The sequence below is a fragment of the Macrobrachium nipponense genome, chromosome 18 (genome assembly GCF_015104395.2).
Source record: "Macrobrachium nipponense isolate FS-2020 chromosome 18, ASM1510439v2, whole genome shotgun sequence".
Classification (NCBI taxonomy): domain Eukaryota; kingdom Metazoa; phylum Arthropoda; class Malacostraca; order Decapoda; family Palaemonidae; genus Macrobrachium; species Macrobrachium nipponense.
This window is the reverse complement of record NC_087211.1, coordinates 30334430-30351929: the sequence shown is the minus strand read 5'-3', so window position 1 is coordinate 30351929 and position 17500 is coordinate 30334430. Positions and strand designations below refer to the sequence as shown.

Sequence of the window (17500 nt, the reverse complement as noted above, 5' to 3'; positions counted from 1 at the left end):
CGTAAGCCTGTCTTTCATAGGCTTCTTCTCTTCCTCCGTGATGTACATCCGAGGCATTTTTTTCCAAAAAAGGCCAGTCTCATCACAGTTGAAAACTTGCTGAGAACTGTAGCCTTCCTTGGTCATCATCTTGTCGAAAGTCTTTCTAAATGCTTCGGCCGCTTTCATGTCCGAGCTGGCAGCCTCCCCATGCCGCACCACCGAATGGATGCCAGTTCGCTTACGAAATTTCTCGAACCAGCCATGCGAAGCCTTGAACTCTGGGGTTTGTGTTGATGTCCCTTCCCCTCTGTCGTCTTCTGCCTGCGCAATCAAATCGCCGAAAATAGCGCTGGCCTTGTGGAAGATTGCCGTCTCTGTTACCGTATCGCCAGCGATTTCTTTGTCTTTTATCCAGACAAGAAGCAGCCATTCCATCTCATCATGCACATGGGTCCTCTTGCTGGACAAAATAGTGATGCCCTTGGACGGTGTAGCTGCTTTGATGGCATCCTTCTGTTTAAGGATGGTGCCTATTGTCGATGGATTTCGGCCGTATTCCTTGGTGATCACACTCAATCGCATACCAGCTTCATACTTCTTGATGATCTCCATCTTTGTCTCCAAAGAGAGCATTCGCTTCTTTCCATGAATTTCAACTTTCTTGGGACCCACGACTACGTTATCTTGTACGTAATTTACGTATAAGTACAATAAAGTTTTCGCACAACACGATAAAGTACGTATACTGCAACGAAATCACTAACGAATTTACGTTACTAAACAAAATCGTTAGACCGAACGAATACCGTGTGCATACGATAACGATGCTGGTACAAAGTGGATGAGGTAGGCACGCCACCACGTATACGTACATAGATGCATGATGGAAGGGATGCTGTCCAGTAGGAGAGAAGGATCTCATGGCGGTGACTAGCATCAGGAACCAATGGGAGAGCAGGAGGATGGTGGCGAGTCTACTAAGTTGGCGGCGCGAGTTTCAAAATTGTTATCGGTGGTTCGGGCGAATCTCGGACTTTCAAAAACCTTTCGTATCTTGAAAACTTTTCATATGTAGAGCCGTTAAATTTTTCATATTGGCTTTCGTATCTCGAGTTTTTTGTAAGTTGAGCCTTTCGTATCTCGAGGTACTACTGTATATATATATATATCTGTGTGTGTGTATAATCAAGTTATTATGTCTATAGGTTTTATATAAGTTTTGTAACTTTTAACAAACGATACCGTCCCGATGTTGTCTTCTAATTCTTTTCTAATTCTTCTGGTGCCTTCTGGAGCCTTGCTGACACTATCACATACTGTTCTTGCAAGGCTGCCTCCCTTTCATCATTATCTGTCGTACATATGAAACTTCCATAATTTCCTTGTAGTGTCATTTCTAATTCTATCTGTACATCTGACTACTAATATTTTTCTAATTTTAGATATAGTTGTTGCATAATTAACTTTGCTAACCAAGTTGATGCAGAGGTAGAGTTCTGTGAAGCTTATTATCTACCTTCATTGTGTGTAATTTTTACCACAGCTTATTACATGGTCATCAACAACCTGATCTGAAATCAGTGCTGTGTACAGTTTTGTATAGAGCATTATCATCAACTTGAAAATTATTGTGAAACTGTCACTGTTGGATTGGGCCTTCCATGTGCCTCTTCGAATGAGCGAATATTCACATGGTATGCTTTGTGCAATGTGTGTCGAAAGTTAAACTCTTCTATTATGGAGTGAGCAAGTTTCTTTCCATCCACTTTGGTAGAGATTTTCCATGGATTTAATGCATTTGCTTGCTGGGTAAAAAGTGATGGGGAAAAATATGTAGAAGAAATGTTATCTGCCTCTTGTGGGATTAAAAATATATATATATTTTGGCTAACATTGGAAAAATATATTCTTTATTCCTCATTGATTGTGAACTTTGTTTTTTGCATGCATGCAGAAAACTGTTGCTGCTTATCTTGCCCTCATTTTGCTTGCAGATGATCTCATTAATGTTCCTGGGGGTTTTATAACCTTCTTGTGACCTCCAACAAGATGCGTGCTGAGTTGTTTTTGGGGGATTCTTGAAGGGGTCATCGGAGTAGATTTTCACTGAGCAGGTCCTTAGCTAGTGAGTGATATATGATATTTTCTTGGGAGAGGATAAGTTTTTCACCAGTTGCTCCCAAAGAAGGAATTCTGGTATGAGGTTTTTGTATTCTGAATATGCAACGTTAATTTCCTCATTGGAGAAGGCTGCACAGACTGATTCTGTAACAACAACAGAAAGGTTTGATTGGTTCTGTATAAAGTAAAGAAAGTTGTTCTCGTGCACAAGATTTGTGAGGCACAGGTATTGTTAGGTACCAAGGTCTTTGGCACGACGGTTGGAGGTTGGTCAGATGACATTTTCGTGGTCAAGGGAGGGCCAAGTAGATTTTAGTGCTGCTTTTGATTTAGTAAATCACAAGGCACTTCAGAATCTTGGAGTGGGTGGATATGTTTTAGGATTATACTTCAAGATTTCTATACAGGTAGGCAGCAGTGAGATGCTGTGGCTGGGATCTTTAGTAAACCAAGACCTATTTTGTCTGGAGTTCCACAGGGTAGTGTTTTGGCCCACTGTTATTTTTAGTGTACAAGTGATACGGTTGTTAGCCCGGAAAAAAAGTTTATTCAGTATGCCAGTGATGCAACGTTTGTGGGTGTGGTAAAGTCTCCATTTATGAGAAATGCAGCTGCCTCAGCCTCAATTGGGACATGAGCCAGATCAGTGAATAGTGTCGTCAGTCAGTATGAGGCTGATCTCCAGTAAAACGAAAACACTATTGATTAGCAGATCTCGTCCAGATTTTCCACCCCATCCTCCCCTTCAGGTGGCTGGAACTTTGCTGAATGATTCTGAAGTTTTAACTGTTCTAGGTGTAACTTTTGACTCGCATTTAACTTTTGAGAAACATCTAATAAAAGCTTCAGCTAATACCACATAAGAGTTGGGTATTGTGTGTAAGGTCTTGTATATTTAAAACAGTGATAGTCTATGGAACCTGTCTTAAGGTGTCGGTGCTTTACTGGAATACTGTTCTCCAGTGTGGATGCTTGATTCAGCCAGAGATTTATCTCTATTAGATAGAGTGGTTCATTGTGGTAGGTTTCTGTTTCCTAATATTTAGTAGTTATGACTTGGGCCATCGATAGATGGTCTTTCTTTTGTCACTTTTCCATAATTTGCATTTCACAGACATCTTTCACATTCACAATTGATCCCTGATCCACCTTACCTGCCGAGAGCAACCAGATCCGCTGAACAGCAGCACCAACATGCAGTAAATGTGCCTCACTGTCAAACTTTTCAGTTCCAAATGTCCTTTACTTCTCGCACTATTGGACTGTGGAATGGAGTATGTCGTGCAATTGGAACTTGGAAGTTCAAGCAAAAATGTGGGGCTTTACTGCACTAATACTATTCTCCTTGCATTTTTATAAATTTTTATCTTTTAATTTATTTTTTATTTTTTAATAAGTGGGATTGCTTCTTTATGTATTTCCCTGTATCTCCTCTTACTTCTTCCTAATGAACACTGTATTCTTTGGAAGCTTGGATTTCAAGTTAGAGGGGCTTTGTAGCTGGGAAAACGAGAAGATAAGGTAGAATAATTCTACCTTATCTTTTCGTTCATTCTTCAGATAGAAAAACACAGAAGAGGAATTATTCCTCTTCTGTGTTTTTCTATCTGAAGAATGAACTTGCTCACAGGGTACCATAATAATCAATTGTTATCAGACAAATCTTTGAGCATGTTTCCCTGTGTTCAAGTATAGAGAAAGTGTTGTATTTCCCATTGTTTACATTGTCAAATATCCAGAATCTTCTTATCCTTATTGTTCTGGTTGGAAGTTTGATAGATACTGGAGAAGTACAAGTTACAAAAACCTTCAAATTTGAATTTGTTGTTCACTCAGAGGTAAGATGACTGGCAAAAGGACAAAAACCTTCAAATGTAAATTTGTTGTTCACACAGAGGTAAGATGACTGGCAAAAAGGGGAATTTCCCGAGACGTTACGTGGAATTTCTTAAATGACAAACCCGAAATGAATCTCCTTGATGGGAAAACATTTAATTATTTAGCAGATACTTAAAAAATTAAGTAAATTTTAAAAGTATTGATGCGGAGAATGTTTTTATATATATATATATATATATATATATATAATATATATATATATATATAATATATAATATATATATATATATAAAAATTCTGGAGTTATGTGAAAAAATTTCTTGTAAAAAAATTTACATTTCATTAACTAAATAACTGGGATGTAACTTATCCTGTGGATCATTTCAAAATAGACTTGATTTCAATGACGGAATTGTTGATTTAAAAGAAAGATTTTTTCATCTCATTTATTTCCACCAATGCATGAGGACTGCATAACTGCATCAGCAGTCATGCAGTTTCAAGGATATGATGTCATGGCATAAAAGTAAGATGCGACTTAATACCCCGGTTCAACTAGTTTTGTTAGAAAACTATATTCCCATCCTTTAATTTAGTGGAATGTGGCTTTAGTGGTGTAAAAGACTTGTTTAAGGAAAAGAAATCAGCTGGCTGTAACAAAGCGAGGTAAAATTAGTTTCTGGGCTCAGTTCGTGTCGCTGCGTGAAATAATCCTTTAGTTCATTATTTCTAAGGTAAATGAGCTAATAGATACCAGAGAAAAAACAAATCAAAGAAGATGTCAGTATAACTGACTCGCTCACCCAAAATAAAAGAAGGGTGTCGGTATGGTAACTGGGGCGAGTGAGACCACTACCACGAACTTCTTGCCATTTAGAATTCTCCTATATCAAAACTCCCAAACGAGAGAGCCGATCCACAGGTCGAGGTGGCAACTACTACCACTACACCCCACGCCACGCCGATCGCCGCGCCTCTGGTGGCCATCCTTTCAGTTAGCGGACTAGGAGCCACACGTATTTTCTTTCGCTCTGTGTTTTTTGGATTTATCCTTTTCCCTACATCGTGATGGAACGTGCAGCTATTGCAGCAGCTAAGTTAAGTGCCCTGAAAAGGTTTGGGTTTAGTTTTGTTCCATCCAGGTGCTTGTATTTGCCGTTTTTTAGGTATAAATACGGGTTCCCGGTCTGGCGCATGGCGGCATTGTCCCGCCTCGTGTTCGGTTAGGTTCTCGGTCTTCCATACCTGGAACCTTTCCTTTTAATTTTTTGACGTGTTACTCTAGTCCCATTATTTATTTTTATTTATGCCATGTTACTTTTTACATCGTTTAGGGGGAATTAGCCTACCCCTGGTGTTAGTTCATGCATGCATGTCTCTCTACCTAGCATAGGCATCTGAGTGTTTCCTTGTCCAGACCCTAGCCATTGCTCTCCTTACCGGCTTAGGCTAGCTCTGAGTGATAGACTTTCTTCCGAGTCAGTCGTGCACTCCTGGACTTCCTTTCTCTTTCACTCATTGTTTTTTCCCCTACTTTCATTTATCGATGTATAGTTATGTTCTGGTTAGCCTAGGGCGTTTAGCCTTGTAGCCTGGGTCTCTGATGGTCCTATGGTCCACGTTAGTTGCAGTTTTGTTGCATCCTCTCGTATCAGTTTTGTTGCATCATTCAGTTTTGTTGCACCATCCTGGTCAGTTTGGTTGCATTAGACCCTTGGCTTTCCGACCTAGTCGGTTGTGTTGTGTTATCGTACCTTGGTCCATTCTCGATTGCGGTACGGCTAGACGCCCGCCCCAGTTGCTTTCCCCCCTCCTCCTCTCACTATAGAGTAGGAGGGAGGGATGATCTGTTCTCGCTCGCTCCATCCGGGCCCGGCTCCCTCTCTCCCTACGCGGAGGGAGTAGGGGAGCCTGGACAGCCTTTTAGGCTGGGAGTGACCTTGTTCTCCCTCGTGCGCTGTGGTGCCTCGGTGTGGCGGGGGTTGGGGGGTTGGCCTCCCCCCTCCCTGGTTGCGCCGGCGTCCCACGGAGTACACGGGAACTGATTTCTTCCCTCCTCATTTCCCCCCCCCCCCCCCCCCCCCCCTGTGACGGGCGGGCCTCTGCCTCGTCTACCCTTGACCCCGGCGTCCCATCGGTTACGGAGGGGGTGGTGGTAGGCTCCGCCAACCAATGGAGTGGATATGATTTCAGTTGGTCCTTAGCTTTCCATCATTCCATCGTCTCCGGCGTTTGCCCCTTTGGGCACTCTTCCGGTAGCGTTGGACAACGCCGCGCTTCGGAGTCGTTCTCCGATTTTATTCTAGTTATGCTTAAGTTAGTTTAAGTATTTTATCTTAAGCTTGGGTCCCTCCCCTGCCCTATGTTGGAAATTTCTTTTATAGTTATATGTCATAAACCTAAATAATTTACCTCTGGTTTGTGAAATTTCCTCCTCCGGCTTACACCGTAGTTATTGTATCACCTATTTATCCCATAAGGTTCTCAGGGGAGGGGTTATGCCCGATTTTTCATTAATCTCCGGCATGCGGCGGAGTACTAGAGTAGCCCTGTGAGTGTAATCTTGATACTCATGTATCTTTCCACTTACAGGCTACCAACTGCCAGCATCCCGGCTGTAACGCCGTGTTGCAGGACCCCTGCGGGCACGAGGTCTGCAGGACTCATGCTCCCTGCTCCACCAGCCATGCGGATCTGCAGGTCTGGTTTCATGAAGCTTGTTCCATCTATTACGAGCTTGTGAGTCAGTTTTTGGATGGGGTAAGTACTTTGGTCATCAGCACGTTCATGCAATATGAGTTCTGATATATGATTAAGCTTAAGTTCTTCTTAGTCTAGCAGTACCTTTATGTAATAGAAGTTCTGATATATTGCTAAACTTAAGCTTAATTTAGTCTAATGGTTAAGGTTCACCTTTAGCCTTAAGTTTTAATAATTGCCCTCTCCTTCAGGCTGCCGCAGTCAGGGAGACCGCTCTCGCAACCCTGAGAGCTTGGGTCGGTGGATTCGGGAAGAACGCCGCTAAAGGACAGCCCTACATCTTGGAGAAAAGGCTGGCTGTCCTGTTGTTTCCCGGAGGCAAGTCAACGGGGTACGTCGACCCTACTGAGGCAGCCTCGACGATCGTGACAATCCAACGACAGGTGGAGCAATGCCTAAAGGAAGGACCAGGCCAGGATATCTCGGCGGAAGTCGCCACCTTAGATATTAATGTAGAGCCAATGGTAGGTGTGGATGATATATTGGTTGGGGTAGGTATGTTGGACGCTCAAGGGCTTCCCTTGGGCGCTCCTGGATCTTCATCTCCTGTCCCTTCTTCTTCCTTCCAGGGCTTTACGGGGGCGGAGCTCCCGTATAGTGCACCCGACGCCTCTGTGGTCCCCAAGGTGAAGGGCCACAGGGCGCAAAAAACCCTAAACAAGACGTCGTCGTCTAAAAAGACTTCTTCGTCGTCTTCAGCTCATAAGTCTCCGGCTTCTTACCCCGGAGCAGAGAAAGTGAAAGCGTCTACTTCTTCGGCTTCACTTCCTAAAGGGTCGAGGAGCAAGTCCTCCAAGGAGAGATCCCGCACTTCGGCGGAGTCGGCGGTCTCTCCTTCTAATAAGGTAGTCCCCTTGGGGACGTCGTCAGGTTCTGCGCCAGCGAGTGGCTTTGATCCTGCTGCATTTTCCGCCGGGATGATGCAGCAGGTAGGAGATTTAGTAGGTTCTTTGAGAACTAGTATGGAGCAGATGTTCACCCAGCTGTCGGACAGGATGTCCACTCAAGAGAACCTCCTGTCTGGCTTTAATCAAGCTCTGCAAGCTGCTACTCCAGCAGCTAGTGCCATTCTCCTTCAACTCCCTCCATATGAGTCCCTCCCGCCATTCTCCATGAGTAACCCTTGGAGAGTAGCGTCTTTCGCCCCTTTCCAAGATGGTCTTATCTCCATCCCGGAGTGCGGAACTCGAAGGATTGAAGACTTCGAGTTCTACCCTGAAAATCTACAGCCTCCTTCCATTGGCTACGCCAGGCTGACGGAGTCAGCATTGAATAGGGAGGACAAGATCCCGAAGGAGACAGTTCTCTATAGTAGGGATCAGGCACAGAGAGAATGGCTCCGCTGTTTGGAAGAATGGGACTGCATTAATACCAGGCTTCAAGCCTTTAAGAGCCCGTTCACAATCTTCACTATGGAAGAGGAAGCGCCACTTCCCTTCCTGACGAAGATTGCTAGTGTCACCATCCAAGCAGGTTTGAAAGGGGACCCTTTGCCGCAGTTGAGGGAGGCAGATCCCACATCTCCCCTTCTCCCTTCGTTTGGCGATATGTGGGAGGACTTGCCAGCCACCTTCACAGTGGGAAAGTTTAAACCGGACTGCGCTATGGACCAGTTCGGTGAGAAACTTCCAAGGCTTCCGGACAACCTCATCCAAACGGAGTTCGAGGCAAGGTCCAGGCTGGCAAGGACTCTGAACACAATGGTAATGACGGAAGTAGCGGCCCTCTCCTATGCATCTGAACCGCTCTTCAAGCTATTGACTAAATCACAGACTTATACAGTCCAATCGGACTTGTATGAGTTTGTAGTTGCAAGAGTCAATTGCAGGAAACATGTCCTCCAGGAAGCAACTATTCGGCATGAGCCAAATAAGTTGCTTTCCTCCAACATCTGGAGGGTGGACCTTTTCCCGGAGTCAGCGGTTAAAGAGGTCCAGAACGAAGCTACGAGACTCAACCAGAGTCTCAAAGATCGTTGGGGCCTCTCTGCTAAGAGGAAGCAGGACTCGTCTGCTTCAGGCAAGAAGCTGAAAAAGTCGAAGAGGTTTCAACCCTACCAAAAGAAACCTCAACACTTTGTTCAGAGAGTTTCAGCTGTCCCAGTCACCCAACCAGGACAAGCTGCCGCAACGAAGGGCCAGACTCAACCTATCCTCCTGATTTCACCTCAGGCTCAACCATCCACCTCTTACGCTGTCTCCCCGGCGTTCAACCAAGTGTACGAAGGCCAGGCCAGGCTTTTCAGCACTTCAACCGGTTTGCCAGGGGAAGTAGGGCCAGAGGAACGTTTTGTCAGAGAGGATCAGGCAGAGTCATCAATAGAGGAAAACACTTCCGTGGAGCTCACCCCGCACAGCAACAGTGAGATCCCCAAGGTAGGAGGGAGGCTGTTCCTCTTCCGGCATCGGTGGGGGTTCAGCAAATGGGCACAAAGTATTGTGTCAAAAGGTCTGGGTTGGAGCTGGATCAAAGGCCCCCCTCCACCCAGACCATTCCTTCAACTTCCATCGAAGGAATTGACAGATTATGCGGAGGAACTCCTTCAGAAAGGAGCAATATCGAGAGTCAAGCATTTAAAATTTCAAGGTCGCTTGTTCAGCGTGCCAAAGAAAGGCTTATTAAAAAGAAGAGTAATCTTAGACTTGTCCCAGTTAAACTTATCCATGTGCTGCGACAAGTTCAAAATCTCGCAGGTACGGACCTTACTTCCCCGTGCAGCCGTCACCACCTCTATCGATCTTACAGACGCATACTATCATATCCCAATAGCGAGACACTTTCGCCCTTACCTAGGCTTCAAGCTAGGGGACCAGGCATTTTCATTCAAAGTGATGCCCTTCGGGCTGAATGTAGCTCCCAGGGTATTCACGAAATTAGCGGAAGTAGTCGTTCAACAACTGAGGTCGCAAGGGATAATGGTAGTAGCATACCTCGACGATTGGTTGATCTGGGCGCCAACCGTCGAGGAATGCCGCAAAGCCACAAAGAAAGTAATTCCGTTCCTGGAATATCTGGGGTTCCAGATAAACAAGGGAAAATCAAGACTCACTCCGGAGTCCCGATTTCAATGGCTAGGCATCCAATGGGATTTATCCTCTCACAATCTGTCAATTCCAATAGCCAAGAGGAAAGAAATGATGAAGTCAGTAAAGCAAATTCTAAAGTACAAATATGGTTCAAGGAGAAACCAGGAAAGGATCCTAGGTTCTCTTCAGTTTGCTTCAGTGACGAACATCTTGATGAAAGCCAAACTGAAAGACATAAACCGGATCTGGCGCTCAAGGGCAAATGTCAGATCTCGGGACAAGTTGTCAGCAATCCCGCAAATCCTTCGGAACCGTCTGCGCCTTGGACACAGATGAAGAATCTGTCCATGTCGGTACCTCTTCAATATCCTCCTCCGGGAATAACTATCCACACAGACGCTTCATTAAGCGGTTGGGGAGGGTATTCTCAGTTCAAGAAGGTTCAGGGAACTTGGTCACCACAGTTCCGCCAGCTTCACATAAACGTATTGGAAGCCATGGCAGTGTTCCTGACCCTAAAGAGGCTCCTTCCACCAAAGAACTCTCATGTAAAATTGGTTCTGGACAGTGCAGTAGTAGTTCACTGCATCAACAGGGGAGGTTCCAAATCAAGACATCTGAACCATGTCATGATAGCTACCTTTTCCCTGGCGGACAAGTACAAATGGCATCTCTCCTCCACCCACCTGGCGGGAGTAAGGAATGTGATAGCAGACGCTCTATCCCGGTCAGTTCCCTTGGAATCAGAATGGTCTCTGGACAACAGTTCGTTCCAATGGATACGCCGGAGTGTCCCAGGTCTCCAAGTAGATCTCTTCGCTTCTCAAGCAAACCACAAGCTTCCATGCTGTGGCTCCCAACCTGGACCCTCTGGCATATGCCACAGACGCTCTATCCATAGACTGGAACCAGTGGAAGAAGGTTTACATCTTTCCTCCAGTGAATCTTCTTCTGAAAGTTCTGAACAAACTCAGGACTTTCAAGGGACAAGTGGCCCTAGTAGCACCGGACTGGCCGAAGAGCAACTGGTATCCTCTGCTTCTGGAATTGGGTCTTCGCCCCCAACGGATTCCCAATCCCAGACACTCAATCAGTACAAATGAAGACTGTGTTCGCTTCCTCAGGAATTCTCAAAGCCCTAACTTTATGGACTTCATGAAGTTTGCGGCTAAAAAAGATGCAGGTATAGATCCCCAGAATATCCTTTTCCTGGAATCAGATAAAAGGGATTCAACTCTGTGGCAGTATGACGCTGCAGTTAAGAAGTTAGCCTCTTTCCTGAGGGAATCAAACATCAAAACCATGACTATCAATTCAGCTATATCCTTTTTTAGGTCCTTGTTTGAAAAAGGGTTAGCAGCTAGCACTATTACTACGAATAAGTCAGCCTTGAAGAAGATCTTTCAAATGGGTTTTAGCATAGACTTAACAGATTCCTATTTTTTGTCTATTCCCAAGGCTTGTGCTAGACTTAGACCTTCTGTAAGGCCTACTTCTGTGTCATGGTTTTTGAATGATGTCCTCAAATTGGCTTCAGACACTGACAACTCTACTTGTTCTGTTTTATAATGCTCTTAAGAAAGACGTTAGTTATTTTTTTGCTAAGCCTGGCTCAGGAGCTAGAATTTCAGAACTGTCGGCTCTGTCCAGAGATACGGGACATATAGAATTTCTCCCCTCAGGAGAAGTTCTACTCTCCCCGGATCGCAGCTTTTTAGCAAAAAATGAGGATCCTTTATTGAGGTGGGAACCTTGGAAAGTCATCCCTCTTCCTCAAGACCCTTCTCTTTGTCCAGTAATGACCTTACGAGCCTTTCTGTCTAGGACATCCTCCTCTCCCTTACGGGTCCCCTCTTTAGGAGAGAAAAGGGTGGCACTTTATCAAATTAAAGGCATAAGGGCAACAGATCCTCTACTTTATTAAACAAGCAACCCTGAATCTTTCCCTAAAGCACATGATGTCAGGGCAGTAGCCACCTCAATTAACTATTTCCAACACATGAACTTTGATGATTTGAAAAAGTATACTGGATGGAAATCGCTGACAGTTTTTAAGCGACACTATTTAAAGTCCCTAGAATCTTTAAAATTTCCAGCAGTGGCAGCGGGAAACAGTTTCTCCTGACACTGCCCAGTAGTTGTAGTTGAAGATCCAGATCTCCTTTCTACCTGCCTCATTTAACATTTCGTCCATCCTACCGTTGTGCTCTACACTTCGCCTTTAGCCTTAGCTGCTTATCGTGATGGCTTAGTGGTGTGCCCTTATATTTTTTGCTAGGGTCACCCACAATTTTTGTATATATAAACTTATCGAGTGTGGTCCCATTATTTTTATGCTAGGGTTTCCACACTCATCCTTACAATGGTTTTGATACTTGGTAATTTTTCAATATTTGTGTATATGAAACTTATCGAGTGTGTTCCCCTTATTTTATTGCTAGGGTTCCACACACTCTCATCTAGTAATGTTTTTGATACTTTGTAACTAAATTTATATATTTTATTAATTCCTTATATGTTTGTGAGTAAGTAATTACTATGGTTTATAACTCACATTTAGAGATTAAGTGGACTTGGTTAGTTGTAAGTTTGTATATATTTTTCACATAAGTGCCCTTTTTGGTGTTATTATTTTATGTACATACCTTATTTCTGATAAATTATAGTATTGTAGATTTAATTAGTTTTATTGAGACCTTTCTTTTATTTTCTTCAATCTTTGTACTATTTCTCTGGTACTATTTCACGCAGCGACACGAACTGAGCCCAGAAAAAGGATTTTGACGTAGGAAAAATCTATTTCTGGGCGATGGGTTCTTGTCGCCCACTGAAATCCCACCACTGCCCTGCCCTGCCACCCAAGATTGCCTGCTAACTTCAGGATGGCCACCAGAGGCGCGGCGATCGGCGTGGCGTGGGGTGTAGTGGTAGTAGGTGCCGCCTCGACCTGTGGATCGGCTCTCTCGTTTGGGAGTGTTTTGATAGGAGAATTCTAAATGGCAAGAAGTTCGTGGTAGTGGTCTCACCTCGCCCCAGTTTACCATACAAACACCCCTTCTTTTATTTTGGGTGAGCGAGTCAGTTATACTGACATCATCTTTGATTTGTTTTTTTCTCTGGTATTGTTTAGCTCATTTACCTTAGAAATAATTGAACCAAAGGATTATTTCACTGGGCGACACGAAAACCATCGCCCACCCAGAAATAGATTTTTCCTACGTCAAAATCCTTTTTCTAATGCTAAGTACATAATACACAAGGATCACAGTTATTTCAGTTTGATCATGGTAACGTCAGTTTATATTTTAATAAAAAATGAAAAATTTTATACCTAACTATTTTTAAAGTATTTATATTGCATTGGCTTTTATGCCAATGGAGGACCCAATATTTTTAAGGTGTTGAAGTAGGCAAGCCCTAAACAGGTTTACTGAATACAGGAATGCTTTGTTCATAAAAAAATGTCATGAGTTTTAAATTTAGATTCTATTTTTTATTTTTTCATTTCAGATTTAGTAATCAAATCATTAACCAACAAGGACGAGAGCATTTTGAGTGGAGTTAAAACTCAGCTAGAAGCACTGGCTCCCTCTGTTAAGGAAATTGCAGTAACATTCAAGAAATCATCTTCCTTATCACAATCAGAAGAATGACTCTAAAATGGGAATCCTGTCTTTCTTTTAACTCTTAAAATGAATTGTTTTTGCTTTTTCAGTAAATCTGTTTTATATGTGTATTATATTAGCTGAGGTTAGCATATTGACCTTTGCCCTGTGAAATATGTCTTATTGACGTCCATGATAGTATTTGTGAGGGTTTATCACTGGGGAAAATATTAGGTTTCATTCATGGACATCTTATGGGTCATTACAACAGTGTTTCTGAATCCATGGATGAAGGATTGCTTAATGTAGCATTAGTGCCTTGTAAGTATATTTTGGGGTGAGGATCTTGATTTAGGATGAATTAAAGATGATGTATTAATTTTTAGGCTATGAAAATAATTGTTTCAGTTTCATTTATTATTTCCAGATGAAAAAATAAAATTGGTTTTGATCATGTGTGTCCTGCATTGATAATCTTCCTTGACAGTGATATAAAATTATGCTTACATAATATTTATTTAATGTTTGTTTTACAGCAGGTAAGTGGTTTTTTTCCAGGTACTGATGCTCTCACAGCATTTGTTTCTATTTTTATGGTTTATATGAGCTGAACAATATCTAATGTAAAGGAATGGAAGTAAAGTTTTATTTGCATAAGTTTTTGTTTTATCCCTTTGGTATTTTGGGCTTTTAGGGGTTATTAGTAACCAGCAGTCTGGTTTTGGCAATAATCTTGTGACTGAAAAACTTTAGTTTAATCGGTAGAATGTATTGAGCAGCAAAAGTTAATCAGCATTGTTTATGACTTGCAGCTCGAGCGTCTGACTATATTGTGATATGTTTTCTGAGCACTGGAGGGTTCAGCATAAACTGGCTAGCCGGGAGACAATGAAATTTCAGATATTTTCTTCATTTACAAAAACAACCGAGCTTTCGGGGATCATTAGCAATTCCCGTCATCATATAAAATTTTGACAAAAGAAAAAAGGTTTTAATATTAATAAGTACTGAATGGGCAAAATTGGCCCTGTGCTTGGCTTGACAGCCTAAATTTCATAAATCAAACCATCTACAATATGAATATTGTAAAAGAGTAAAAATAAAGTGCAAATTTGATTGAAAAAAAATATTAAAAAATATAAGTGCAATCAAATAAGTACTAGTTATAAGCCTAAATATCTTTATATGGTAATAAAGTGTGATCAAGGAAAAAGTTAAAAGTAAAAATATCTAGATATTAACAAAGTACAACAACGAAACACTGAAAATTGTATCAGTTTTAATCAGCAGTAAAAAAAAAAAGCATTAAGAAGTAACACTACTGAGGTAAAAGTGTCGGGTACACAACTATTTTAAACAAAAGGTTGTCTGCAGACCTAGGGTATTAAAGCTGTCACTAAAATTACTAAATATATCACAATATACTATATACCTAGTGCAGCATAAAATTAATTTGAAATGGTATACAGCATTAGAAAAAGCAAATTTCTCACAAACTTGGGATTGGTAAAGATGCATTTATTATATGTAATGGAACGTTTTTCATGATCCCAGTTCATTCTTCTCTGTGACTATCTGTTAATAGCTGATGTGCAGCTCAAGGCAGGATGTGCCCCATTATCATTTAAGAGCATCGACAATATTTTCATTTTATCTCATAACCCCCATTCCTTCACTTTGGTTATTTCCAGATTAACGGCAATATTGCTTTATCTGTGGCTTGTGAACAATTCGATTGACTGAATACTGTCAGATATATTTAATTAAGTTCCCTTGTACATTTTTTGTTTATTCTAAAGTGCTGTGTTGTGTATATAGGCAACATCCAGAGTGACCCTGGTATGAATTCCAGGATTTTTTGTAATCTTTAGTAAACATACCTTATTCCAGGACAAAAAAAAAGAATAAAAAATTAAATGACTAAAATCATCCCTTCAAGTCATAATCAGCAGATGGGTGCAGTGGTTTGACAAGCCAGCAATCCAGATCAGAGGCAACCATTTCAGTGTCTCCAGCAATTTTGGGTTTGATGGGGAGATTGATATTTGTAATATTTAATGCTCATGTCAGGCCTCGCGTGATCAGTGACCAGAGTCGACGACCGTGTTACCCCTGAAGAGGTAATAGAGTACATATATAATAGGGTTCCTGGAGAGAATCGTATAACTGACTCTGTTAAGGACTTTTTATAAATATTTTATATTTTATTAATTTTATTTGAGGTTTTGGGGATGAAAACCAACCACTTAATTTTTTATTTTGACTTGGAGGAACTTTGAGAACTGTTTTTTTGTTTTTTTTTATATAACTAGTACTGTGTTTGTCAAGTTCCAGGACCCAGCAAGTTAATTAAACATCATTCAGATTCATATTCCTAAATAATACTATACTCCAATTTTTTATATATATAGAATATGAATATATATATATATATATAATATATATATATATATATATATACTATATATATATTATATATATATATATATATATATATATAATATATAGTGGACCCCCCGTATTCGCGTTCTCCAGTTTCGCGGATTTCTCTCGGGAACGTTTCCCTGCATTATTCGCGGTAAAGGAAAATTCGCGCGCATTTGCGGTATTTTTCTATGGTAAATATCCACGAATTCCTGTTTTTTGGATGAATTTCATCATGAAAATGCACTTTTTGTGATAAAACTATTAAAAAAACCATGTATGAAAATTTTTTAGTGGGTTTTTCTTGAGTTTTAACTAACAAAATAGGCTGTTTTTAGCATTTTTATAGGGGTTCCAAACATTCGCGGGTTCTAACTATTCACGGGGGGGTCTGGTACGCATCCCCCACGAATACGGGGGACATACTATATATATATATATATATATATATATATATATATATATATATATATATATATATATATATATATATATATATATATATATATATATATATATATATATATAATATATATATATCTATATATATATATATATATACAGATATATATACAGTATTACCTCGCGATACAAAATTAATCCGTTCAGAGGCGCCCTTCATATCATGAGGTTTTCGTATCTTGGACCACATTTTACATGTAAAATGGCTAATCTGTTCCAAGCCCTCCAAAACACCCCTGTAAAATTCATAATAAAGCTAAATTGACCTATAAACAATGAAATACTACAACAATTTGGACCATTCAATACCTAAATCAATAACAAAATGCAAAATAACCTGTAAATAAAGTGTATTAGTGTACATGGTATCAAGAAATACTGTACATAAAATGTGGAAGCTTACCTTTCGAGTGAGGCTATCTCCGAAAGTGGCGGCAGAGGAGGAGGAGGACAAACGATTGCACTTTATGAAAACCGGCTAGAACATCCTTAATTTCTGCCGTTTTTTTTTTTTTTTTTTTATTAACTTTTTTTTGTTTCGTTTTTCTTTTTTTTTTTTTACTTCTTTTTTACTTTACGTAGGTTTTTTTTTTTTTTTTTTTTTTTTACAGAATTTCAACTTCACCACTTTCAACTTTCTGTTTTTTATCACTTGGTTCTTCCATTTTGCTTACTCCTGCTAATGCTGAAGGCCTCTTTAGAAAACAACGATCCAAGGAAGATTACTTCTGCCTACTTTTCACAATGTTCCTGAAACGACTCGGGCAAACGTCATCGAACTGCGCAAGCATACGACCTGTGTGAGCCTTTTCAGGGTGTCTTTTTTTTCTATAAACGCGTAGTGTTCATTAACGGCTGCCCATCTTGATAATTATCTACTAATTGTTGCACCTCATGACTCTGTTGGCCCTGGTGTCCATCAAAACCCTGTTCAACAAAAATGCTCTCTCTGCAACTGATTTGGGTACTGAATGTTCGGCTGCTGACCTTCAACATAAACTGAAGTGCCTTGATTATACTGGTATGCATGTTAGTAAATGATTGGTCAACACCCTCTGCTCAGCAGGGAGTGAAGATTTTACCAACCTTGCAAAGTTTCCAGTTATCCCATGAGAGAGACCTTGATCACTTATCTCATGTGAGAGATCTTGGTCACTTATCCCACGAGAGAGATCTTGGTCAATCATATCATATATATGTCTTCACTCAAGAGGTGCTCTTCTTTTTCTATTTACTGTGAAAAGTTATGAGAAATATTTTTTTTTAAATACACATTGACGA

General features: G+C 41.1%; 1 protein-coding gene across 1 annotated transcript in view; it reads left to right on the top strand.

Annotated features, from left to right (window-relative positions):
* The window catches only part of LOC135196538 (E3 UFM1-protein ligase 1-like), a 234187-nt gene extending 220197 nt beyond the window's left edge, over window positions 1-13990 (top strand). The window contains 1 exon segment of the mRNA XM_064223385.1: window positions 13239-13990. Coding sequence (XP_064079455.1) covers window positions 13239-13381 — 143 coding nt within the window. The 3' untranslated portion in view covers window positions 13382-13990.
* Window positions 13991-17500: the final 3510 nt, after the last annotated feature.